General features: G+C 38.4%; 1 protein-coding gene across 11 annotated transcripts; it reads right to left on the reverse strand.

Moving 5' to 3' along the window:
• Nucleotides 1-4689: 4689 nt before the first annotated feature.
• LOC149172185 (putative WD repeat-containing protein C2A9.03) lies at nucleotides 4690-11128 on the reverse strand. 11 transcript variants are annotated; one of them, XM_089424235.1, is made up of 11 exons: nucleotides 10838-11128; nucleotides 9862-9914; nucleotides 8207-8370; nucleotides 7413-7595; nucleotides 7077-7163; nucleotides 6739-6873; nucleotides 6426-6536; nucleotides 6224-6315; nucleotides 5944-6049; nucleotides 5734-5820; nucleotides 4690-5561 (listed from the first exon to the last, which is right to left on the reverse strand). In XM_089424235.1, exons 3-11 carry the CDS (start codon nucleotides 8345-8347, stop codon nucleotides 5148-5150), a joined length of 1356 nt encoding a protein of 451 aa, XP_089280361.1. In that variant the 5' UTR covers nucleotides 8348-8370; nucleotides 9862-9914; nucleotides 10838-11128; the 3' UTR covers nucleotides 4690-5147. The 11 variants fall into 11 exon arrangements, with proteins under 11 accessions (XP_089280361.1, XP_089280355.1, XP_089280357.1 ...); XM_089424229.1 differs by having other exon boundaries at nucleotides 9841-9914; XM_089424231.1 differs by having other exon boundaries at nucleotides 9841-9914; nucleotides 10834-11128.
• Between the last annotated feature and the right edge of the window lie 908 nt (nucleotides 11129-12036).

A 12036-nucleotide genomic window follows, 5' to 3' on the forward strand; every position in this document is an offset into this window, starting at 1 on the left:
AACTGAATATCTAATTTCGATGGGCCTAAAGATGTAGAAGGACAGAAATTTCGAAATTCATAGCGTGCCCAAATACAAATTAGAAATGGATGAGGCATGATGGATGGAGCGGATGGATGGCACCGATCGTATGAGATGGACGCAGGATGCTTGGCCACTGCAAACGGAGATAGTAACGGACACAGTAAAGGACAGTGCCATTACTGAGGATGAACACAGCAGCAGCACGGATACCGAGTGCCGGAAATGGGACGCCCGGAAAGCCGAAAAGTCGTTGACGAGGTACGATATATTACAGTGCATGGCATGAATATGTAGGTGGATGGTCGCTATCGGGCACATTAAAGGCCCCATAGCGGCTGGTTATTTGTTGCCAATCAAAGATAGGTATATTTTATGGGACAATAATAATGGTAAAACAAGAAGGTTTTGAGAAAATATATGGGTTTAAACACAGGCCACTAAAGACCAATAGTGAACTGGAAATTGGACTTAAATGTAAAAACAAGATGAAATTTTGTACCGTACTGGATCCCATCGTCAAATACCCTCGGAGCTCTGAGATGGAAAAGGGAGACATAGATATGGAGGGGGGAGAGAGGGAGAGCAAGAAGGAGAGAGAGAGGGAGATAGTGAAAAAGTTAGAGGGTGGGGAGAGAGTGTGTGTTTGATTGGGGGGGAGAGACAGAGGGAGGTGGGAGAGAAAGGGAGAGAGAGGAAGGAACAGAGATATGACTTGAGAGAGAGGAGAGAGAGAAGGGGAGAGAGATGGAGTTGGAAGGGGAAGAAAGACATAGAGAGAGAAAGGTGCAGAGGGAGAGGGAGTGACAAGGGAGAGGGAGAGGGAGGGACAAGGGAGAGATGAAGGATATACTTAGGGAACCCATGCAACACAGATTCATCACTCCAAATCAACAAAATGATTTTCGATTAGGCTGCAACATTGAAGTTCAGTCTTTAATGAAGGTGTAGCGCCTAATGACTCGGGATAAGGAAAATTGAATCTTAAATGAAAATACATGGATGAAATTCTGAGCAGTGTACTGGATCCTGTCAGATACTCTTGGAGCTCTGAAATGGAGACTCCCGTCGGATCGAGAGAAAGATTTAAGACATTAAACGCAGCTTCATCATTCCAAGTTAAAAATATAACTGCTTTAGATGCCAGAACCTGAATCTCAAAGAGTCTTTTCAATGAAGAAAGAATAGCCTTAGATCCTTGGTGAGTTTGATCCACCAATCCCCACTTCACAAAAATAAGAGAAATTGCCCTCCCTACCTTGGCGGGCCAATGGATAGATGCGTTTTCATGGGGCTAGCAGCAAAGAAGATCCTGGCCTCAGAAAATTGAAAAAGTGAGGCCTAGGTGACCCTGGTGTGTCGTGGATGTCTACTGCAAAGAAAAGCAGTGTGTCATTTTTAAATGTCCTGCATCTCTAGAAGTATGGTTAAGCTGCGTTGACAGAATCAAAATAATCCATCTCATCCTGTATATCAACAAAAATCCCGGTAGCCAAAGTACTAGGAGTTTAAATATCTCAAGCCTGTCTGACGCATTACAGTTTATTTCATTCTTTGGGCACTGTGGTTAGCTAGAAATAAGAGGCTCTTTAATTCAAATATCTTTAATCCAAATAAGAGGCTCTTTAATTCAAATATCTTTAATCCAATACTAGGGAGGTCTATTATGAATCCGACAACCAGCCAATCCTCTCAGAAATCCCTTCTTTCCTCTCCCACGAGTCAAATATCCTTCCCAAGCTCAAAGTCGCAGCTCACCATGACAGGACAAAGCTTAGGCTTAGGGGGCTAGAATGGGCAAAAAACCACCATGGATTCTACCGAGATCAGAGAGTCGTAAGCTCAACTTCATCAGAATGCCAAATAAACTTGTACAGGAAGGATAATTTTAAACGAAAGACATCACATTTATTTACTTAGAATATACTGGAAACCTCGAACATTGAGGGGGGATGCTTGCTCCGATCGACGGCATGGAAGTACATTGGAGAATATCATCAAACAATAAGAGGGAGATGCTTGCTCCGACCGAACGCATGGTTAGGAATATTCCAAAACCTCCATTGACTTGAAATTGAAGGCTGTGCGAAAGTAATAATCGACATCATCTACACAAATTCCATGGATTGTTTCATCGAGGATAAAACGCTAAATGGGCTCCAGTCATGGAAGGACCTTAACATTTCATCCCACAAAGAATAATTTTAAACGAAGGACATCAAATTTATTTATTTAGAATATACTGGAGTATTCTCGAACAATGAGGGAGAATGCTTGCTCCGATCGACGGCATGGAAATACATTGGAGAATATCATCAAACAATAAGAGGGAGATGCTTGCTCCGACCGAACGCATAGTTAGGAATATTTCAAAACCACCATTGACTTGAAATTGAAGGCTGTGCAAAAGTAATAAGCGACATCATCTACAGAGATTCCATGGATTGTTTCATCGAGGATAAAACGCTAAGTGGGCATGAGATTCCATGGATTGTTTCATCAAGGATAAAACGCTAAATGGGCTCCACAGTCATTGAAGGACCTTAACTTCTCATCCCACACAAAGAGATCAGGTATCATCAACAGCTAAGCATATTCAATAACCTCCATTGAGTTGAAATTGAAGGCTGGCCGAGAGTAATAATCAACATTATCCACAGAGATGCATGGAATGGTTCATCAGTTCATAAAGGATAAAACGCTTAATGGGCTCAAGTCACTAAAAGACCTTAACTTCTCATTCCACACAAAAAGATCAGGGGTCATGTCGATCAATTGGTTTGCAAACCAAGTCATGGGGAGGCAATAAAGTTCAGTTCAATTTGAATTAACCTGCCAACTGAAAGAAGAGAGAGGGCAATAAAGTTTAGTTCAAGTTGAACTAACCTGCCAACTGAAAGAAGAGAGGGAACTACAAATTGCAGGTCATCAGGTCCCATCCATCAATAAATGTCTAGTGCATTGGGTTAGATGAGATATGGCTTGCCATTATTCTTCCCCAGCATGGTGGCAAAAGAATGTGCACGCAAATAAGATAGAAACCTCCCATTTTACTCCCCTTGGAGGTCGAGGGCAAGAATCACAGGCATCCTCAACTAATCAATTACATGTTTGTCTCCGCAGAATATAATGGACATCTGCTTATAACGGAGAGATAAAATAACTGAACCCAGCACAGGATATGTGGGCAGAAAATGAAATTGGAAAGGAGCAAATACGATAAATGCACGCTTAAATCTGTCAGTGGACCATGGAACCGACAGCGTGATACTGAGACATATGCAAGGGGGTATCAATCTAGTCAAAGCAACAGTCTTTCCTCAAGTCGGAGGTCAAGGCTCGAGAGCTGGGAGAGGTCAGTGGAAATAAATCACAGAGCTCCAATCTCCCTTCCCGGTTTTTTCCTATGTTTGAGGGATCTTCTCACTCAAATTGTATGTTTATAAACCTCGTTGGAGAACCATGGAAGTCATCTGTAGATAAAGTTATGATGTTTGGTTCTCTTTTGGCATGTAGGTTGGTTCGCTGTAAGAGGATTATCGATAACATGGCTTTGTTATCGATTCCGCTTCCACACATCGTAGATCAAATCCAATTCAAGATCAAGGCACGATAAAAATAGTAAAAAGCCATTAAGCAGAGCAAACCAGAGCAAATCATCTGTGTGCTTTTGAAGGCATAACTGGAGTCCTGGCCAATGCCGAACTAAATGTTCTTCTCTCTGTGCTTCCTCCCCTCTCTCGCTAACAATACATTATACGTCCCATCACTCACGAGTAACAATCGCCACACACCAAATGTAATCAGAAACACCACTAAACAACTTGTAATTTAGGCGCTACCTAAAATTACCAACACTATCAACTTAAGAAGCAATCTATTACACCGTTGTAGGAAGAGCACACCACGCCTGATGACATCAAAACCATAAAACTTGCTTTGCTCGAACACCCTAACCAAATCGATGGAGGTACATGACGTTGTTCCCTAGGTCGACCTTGTACCCACTACGTTATTTTCCCAAATATAATCCTGGTTAATCACCTTTTTCTATTTTGAAGACGTGATTCACAACAACCCAAAACAAGACTTGAAAAGACAAAGCATGGTGACTCCATTACAAACTATTAACCATACAAACATAAGGTAAGACATTTCTACTTCTATCATCAATCCTTACGTATGTTCATTTCAGGCTTTACCTTTGTGACGGAAATAAATCCCTTTCCCTCTCCCTTCACGTGAGAAGGGAACTAAAAACTACAATGAGAATAAAGAGAAAAATATTTGCTTGTTCTGAATGTTAATTTTGAGTGCCCCTTCAGATGAAAGTTTTAATAATTTTAAAACTTACGCTGGAAATTATGTATGCTAATTTTGTCTGCAACATACTATGAGGAAGCAATATACATAATTTGATAAAGTTGATTGTATCTACCATAGTGGAGGAATGATGCATTGAATCAGGTTTGCAATCGTCATATTAGATTTGATAAAACTTCAATGGCAAGAGAGATTGAGCTCACATAATGTGATAGTAGAGTTACAGTTTTCCACATTATAGTGACTTCGGCACTGCAATATTCATTAGATATTCCTATGAACATGTTAAATACCTATGCAATTAATGAAACGAGCTGCGATACCATAAATTTTTCCAACACAAGAGACAACATAACTAACCAGTTATTATTATCAAAGACACTAGTTCCCATCGAACTATAAAGTCACCGTCACATTATTGAGCACATTTCTTCCGAACATTTCTCAACTGTCCAAAAATGGCAATTACCAGCACATCTGCTCTTCAGAGCAAATTTAATTCCAAAGACTTATGTTGATCAATACATTTTGCACATTCCATTTTTATAATGTCATCAACTATTTAACTGACACCGGCTACCTTTTGATGAGAAAATGGTCACACCTCACAGCCTTGTCATACTATAGGATAATGCCGTCCAATTAAAAGAACGTAACATGGTCATCTGCTGTACATATTTACTCTACATATGTGCATATGTTCAAGGAAACCTGCTTTCAGTTCTTTGGTCCCGTATTAATGCAATCGAATGAATATGCAGCACTCCAGGTTTGGCTTTCTAAATCACCAGTCAGGCAACACTTCATATTAGAGAATCTAGATAAAAATATGCATGCCGTCTGTTATATCCAAGCATGCTGCCATATGTTCGATCGGCAACTCCAATAAAAAGTGACTCAGCGTCTGGACTGAATGACATTCCAGCTATCTCCCCAAAGAAATCAATTTCCTGGCTCTTATTATAGTTATGCGTTGTATCATATATATGGACAAAATCAGCTGGCTCGGCCATGGCCATAAACTGCCCATCTGATGAGAACCTTATAGAACGTATGGCACCTAAGTGGCCCTTGAGAACTTCAAGAGAGGTTTTAGTGTTTCTAACATCCCACAGCCTGCATGTGGAGTCTTGGTTCCCAGTAGCAAATACTCGACCATCTGGGTGCCATGCAGAAGCAAAGGAGTAATCTGAATGGCCTTCAAGAGTTGCGACAGTCTGTAAAACGCGGCATACAATCAGAACAAATAATTGCATTTTGTACAGATAGCACCTTGTAAATAGAGTTAAAATTTGGTTAAATTTTGAACTTGCTAGGTGTGAATTCATTGTTGAACATGGAGCAAAACACCATGCACCCCACTAGAATTTCCCAAAAAGTTTTACATACCCTTCCTGTTTCACAGTCTGAAAGCAAACCCTCGGCATTGTCCCCAACAACAACAAGCAACTTTTTATCTGGACTGATGGAAGTATGCTGCAACTCATACATATTGTAGCAAAGTGTGAGAAACAACAAAATAAAAAGGCATTCAGGTAATTTCACTTTCAAATTAAAACAAACAGACAATAAAGTGCTGTGAAATCACTTGGTACTTACATTAACAGGCCAACGGAATGAGAAGTGCCTAATCAATGCAAAACTCTCTGTGTCAAATACTCGAACACCACGGTCATTACTTGATGTCATGAAATGGGTTGCTCCACTGTACAGCACAAATCCATGATATATATGGAGATTAGTCAGAATGTAGCATAACAGCTACAGAAAATAAGTCTGCAAAAGGAAATATCAATGGATTTTGTGCAGCTTTGGAAATTGGAAATACTGAAAATCAATTAAAATCCAAATACAAAAATAATTGCTACTCCAAATCTACCTAGAACTGCAGTAGATCTCCACTGCATTCGTGATACTATTATCATCATAAGTTAACATTGAACAATAACTCACATCAGATCGGTCCAAAAACTGCACCACAAAAGAGAATGTGTATTGTACCATAAACAAAGATGTTCAAAGCAAAATAACATCATAGATAGCCATAGACCAAACTTTGGGAGCAAATATTATAATCTAACCTTACAAATAAGCTCTCCCTGGAATCCACCTGCAACTAGTAAATTATCCTTCACAGCCATGGTGCTAATCTGGACCCGTGAGAGACCATGCTCTAAAGTTCCTGGATAGACCTGTGTTTTGGCAGGCACAAATCAGTAGTAAGGCAGCAAACTCTGTAACATTGAACCAATGAAAATGACAATTGCCCACCATGTATTACTATGATGAACATTGACTGTAACTACAAAAGGACATAAGCATTCACAAATATCATTTTTTGACACCTAGTGTAAGCACTATGCACAATATCATCCTGGAGAGCTTAAAGAGTACCTCCGATGGTACAATTGCACCAGCAACATTAAGAAATTCAGTTTCTTTACGAGATATTGTAGACCAATGTATAACGGAATAATTTGATAAAAGATACACATCGTGATTCGATGTTGCCCAAACCAAATTCCTCAGCTGCAACATTCCACAGTATATTATAATTAGACTACAAGAGCTTCTAATAGACATTATTCATAATAAATATTCAAGTCCAATAAATTATTACACTTAAGGTCATTCATACATAAGACATAACCATTAACATTATAGCATTCAGAAAATTTGTCACCAGCCTCCCAACATTCATATCTACATCTGGGGTTGAGAGTATAAATCACCTGAAAGTGTACAATTGTTGGCTTCACTGCTCTTGTATTGTAGCAGAATTCATAGAAATTGCCTCCTTTCCTAGTTTTTTTACACACCTACACATGGAAGTAAATTACAATGTAGTCAAAAGAATCAATTTAACCCATGATAACTTAATCAAAAGTGACTGGAAAATGCAGCAAGTTAATATCAGAAGGTGGGAGTGCCAAGTTCACGCCTAAATGCAAAAGATGAAGAGATACAAATGAAAGTATAATGTGCTAAAACAAAGGAAAAAGTATATGAGAAACTGTTTGACTTTAAATGCAAAAACAGCATTTTTCCAACTTCAGGACTCTCCCCACCTTAAATAATTCCTCACGAATTTGCGGCAGATTCTCATAATTTTTGTACTGCTCTAACCGAGTTTCTCTATATTTCTCCCTTGTAAAGTTCAGCCTATCCCAGGGTATTCCTTGGATATCTTTCCCTCTTCTGGCTTCCGCTGCAGATGTGTCAGTTGGTCTAGTTATCTGCCCAACAGGGAACTACATATGATGTGTGCCATGTGAAAAAAATATCAAATTAAAAGCAGAGGAAAACCCGACAATTAGAGCAAGGATTTCAATTTGATCACTCGCTTTATTACTTATCATAACAATGCATAAGAAGAAAACTCAAGCAAAATACCAAATTAATTGGTCGCATTATTGCTAGAGCAAATATAAAACATTTATGATGATAAACATTATAGATATTTCCAATCAAAGCCAAACTTATTACAAGGATAAATGCAAAGGAGTTGCCAAACAAATCAGATTTTTTTTTGTTCAACCACATGGTGAATCGGTAACTGCCAGTCCTAATCTATGGGAGACCCAGGATCAATCCTCGTAGCTGCCACTATAACACCACGAGTACATCCAACTACCTGCAAGTTGATATACTAAGATCCTATGGTTTTAGCAAAGCGAGACTCTCGTGCCGTCAAGTCGGCAGTGGGGAATCTGCTTCTCGAGCATCCACCACAGCAGGCCAATGTACTCAATGAGATTTGAACTACGGTCTCCCAGGCTTCGCCCAAGTAGACTTACCGTCAAACCACACAAATTATTACTCAACAAAGATTAAGAAAATTAAGGGATAAAGGGTTACTCACTGCCTCATAGTCATCGTCTGACTCTGAATCTGCATCACCTCTACCTCGGTTGCCATACTCATCTTCTAAATCTTCATCATAATCAGCCATTTCATAATCATCCGCTGCATACTCATAATCATCTGGTTGATACTGGGCCATGTCCCTTTGGCGTATTCAAATCTCTACAATATAACAGTCAATGTTCATTCATTGGAGCAAACAAACAACTAACTTATCTGCAGAGATATATGACCATAATGAAAATATTTGCGCCTATATTTTAAAATAAAAATGACTTGAATGTTTACAGCATAAACGCAATTAACAATCAAAAGATACCCAACTCATCAAGTGAAACTAGCAATTTTTTGCCAACCTCCATGAGTCCATGCTACACAATCAAGAGCCCAACTTGGCAACTTCTCAAGGCATGCAGGTGTTAGCTCAGAGTACTACCATGAGTACAATCTGACAATAGCTATGCAGGATCAACCTTTAATTTGCTGAATTTAAATTCCCCAACTAACCCTGATAACTGAGGGCTAAAATAAAGTACTTAAGAGGCTAGTGCTCATCCATCTGGTCGTGCTAGAAAATATGCATCTATCAACTGCAGGATGTATGTGTGTTAATCAAAAGAGAATTTTAAGTTGGGCCTCAAACTGCTCACAACTCCTTATCAAAATTGGAATTCTTGGAAAATTTGGCTTAGTAAGAATTTCAAAGAGCCTGTTCTACTCCTGAAAAAAAAGCACTTTGTACTTTAACAACTCTTATCCAGAGTTGAGTTATCGGAAAATTTGGCAGCCGTGAGCCAACCCTCCACTCATTGCCTCAATCCACTCTGCATTACTTCTGTTTCAGGTCAAATACGGAACTGACTATCCTGTCAATAATACAATGGGCAGGATCCATATATGATATGACACCCCTCTATTCAATTATCGAAGCTTCTACCCATAATGAAATGCATAGACCTCCCACCTCTCCAACCTGCCCCTGAGCGAATGAGTGGGCAAGGAATATAAACAAGACCATTCCATCTACATAGTGAAAAGAGTGCACAAGTGAAAGAGCGCAGTGAACAAAGAAAAAAAACAGTAACAGAATAAGACATGAGGAATGCTGGAACCGTATATCACATTCAACAGTTCAAGCCTTTAAATGGATTGGGATTGGACCTATGGGCTGGAACCACCGGGTCTATAACATAAAGACAAGAACTATGATATTTTATTGACTAGTGTGCTCTGGGTGGCTAGTAGAATGGACAGTGGCCAGTTGTAGGTGAGAAGGATTAACTACAAGTTGAAGGTACAATATTAGAACAACTAATCTACTCAGAGTTCCAATATCATCACATGATGCCCTGCATGAACAGTTTCAATAGGCTAGGGGTCTTTTTACTTTGCAGGCTTAGCTGTAGAGGCTGTCTTCATGGCCCCCTTTTTGTATTAAATGCATGAAGGATCTCTTGTGTATTATTAAAAATACAGAAACATTTTTCTTAAAGGAAACTATAAGAATTGAAAAAAAATAAAGAAAGAAATAAAGATAACAAATTAAATGAATATAATAAAGACAAACAAACAAAAAATCTTAAAACCTCTTTACCACATTGAACATAATTCAAATTCAATCGAAGCTATTACCAATAATTGTGAGGTTTCTACCCGTTATTCACAGTGATTCTGTTCCAATTATAAAGAGAAGAATCCAATCCGTTCTGCAAAAAACATACAATCAATCATGCATAAGGTGACACATTTCCTAAACATAATAAAGGTAGAGTTACCCCTACCCTTAACATAGCAAGGGGAAAGCTATGAGACTGGATCCGACTATTCTGACCAATGGCCAGGATATGAACAAAATATATGTTGTAGCAATATAAAGGACCTGGCATATGCCACTAACTCACAATATAATATCTTTCCCCATCTCTATGGTACTGATCAATTTTAAAAAATCACAAAAACCCCATTCCATCCATGAATTTATAAAATGACCGACATTGCTGACAGCACCCTGGTTCAACCAAAAAACGATAATAAACGGTAATATGTCCAGCCACACGCAAAGGTTCAAGACCACCAGACGCGTAAATTAGCAGCTGCGGTCAGGGCAGCTCCTTGTTGATTTTGACAGAAAATCACCCCACAGTCGCGGCAGCTTAGCCACACGAAAGTAGAGGGTTGTTTCGCCCGTGCAAACAGACAGTTTGTAGCCCCGGCCTCTTTCGGGCCATTATTGAAATAAAATAGAATCAGTGCCCTATTTTTCATTTCAATACCTCGTTAAAAAGACCAAAAGACCATACTCCTCTTACAGTCAATTTAACACTTATCAGAGAGCCGCTTCGCCAATTACAACATCAAAAGGAACAATAGCTACCCTTAGAAGCATTTCCACCGGATCCAAACCCTACCACTCCCGAACAAACAAACAAAAAAACCCTACTACTGCCGTTATTCACGCGAAACCCCAATCTAAGGGACCCCATGAACTTTCATAAATTATTTCAACGGGTGGAGAAGAAGAGAAGCTCATTTCATCTAATTGCTTTCGCTAAAAAAACGGTTTCAAAATAAATACCTTTATTTGCACCTATACATCAATTAAACGGTTGAACCAGATACACATACACACATTTTTGGATGGAAAATTGTAACGGGTTTTAGCGTTCTCCCTCTGTTGAGAATATGCTTCACCGGACGTACTTAATGTCCAGACCTCTCACTGTGCACGATCTTAAACACCCGCCTGGAAAGAAATATGTACACTATATATATCCAGAAGCCCTGTGAATTTCCTTCAGACCCACCGACACCAACCACCCTCTCTAATACAAGAATGGAAACCCCGGTGTGAGATCTTCTGCTTGGATACGCTTCCGCGTTCAGTTCACCGATTGAACTCCGAACACCCTTATAATATATATAGATGTATACACGTATAGAATGCGATTTGTATGCATTAAATACTTCTCAGTAATATTCACATTAAATAAATACCAATAACAGAAATATTAGAAATATTATAACATAGGATGTTCTATTGTTTTGCTGGCAATTTGGCAAGTTTTTTATTATTGGAAAATAAAAATTCATAGCCTAAGCTGTAAATTTGTTCGGAAAACAATGGGAATTCCAGCCAGATTTTGGCTAAATTTTATTTATAAAGAAATTAATTTTCAAAATTTTGGGGCCTTATGGTATTGAATCTATTTGTAGTATTAAAAATACAAAATCTAAATATTTTTAGAGTTAAATTTTAATTAATCAAATTTTAAAGGAGTTGTTTTTTTTTGCAATTTTTTGGGTTTATTGATGGGGAATTTAGCAAAAAAAAATTAGGGCATTTTTTTTTTGATACAATGGAATCGGCAACAAGGGCAGCCTACATGCTCCAATAACCACTTGGAGCATGTGCGTGCCCCTCTCCACAGCTCGGGATTAGTCCAAGGGATTTGAACTCTAAGGAATTTCACCTCATTGTGATTACCAACTCGCCTACCTGGTGAAGCTAACTCTTAAGGCACTTTGATTGTGTAAAAGTTACCCATTAAATTTGCGATTTCATAAATTCTTGCCAAATTTTAAAGAGATTAAACCAAAAAAACCACCAAAAAATACATTAAAAACAAAACAAATTTTAAATAAACAATGTCTAATTTAATTTACTATTTACATATAAATTAAATATTTTTAATTAAAAAAAAAACAAATACTTTTTATTTTTTGGGAAAGCGAAATTCCAATCATTAAATCAAACTATTTCTATAATATTTTTATTTTTTAAGTTTAAAATTTTATGGGTCAACCATCAATAAAATTATTAATATTTTT

This window comes from Pinus tabuliformis, chromosome 4_2 (genome assembly GCF_031772625.1).
Source record: "Pinus tabuliformis cultivar Carrire ecotype Pingquan chromosome 4_2, CPIR1, whole genome shotgun sequence".
Classification (NCBI taxonomy): domain Eukaryota; kingdom Viridiplantae; phylum Streptophyta; class Pinopsida; order Pinales; family Pinaceae; genus Pinus; species Pinus tabuliformis.

Bases quoted from the DNA above. Each gene is read 5' to 3' on its own strand.
- LOC149172185 (XM_089424227.1), bottom strand. From the start codon at position 8,347: ATGGCCCAGTATCAACCAGATGATTATGAGTATGCAGCGGATGATTAT. The intron at 6,537-6,738 runs GTACTCTTTAAG...GCCAAAACACAG, and splicing joins GTGCAATTGTACCATCGGAG to GTCTATCCAGGAACTTTAGA. The intron at 5,562-5,733 runs GTATGTAAAACT...CGCGTTTTACAG, and splicing joins CAGACTGTGAAACAGGAAGG to ACTGTCGCAACTCTTGAAGG.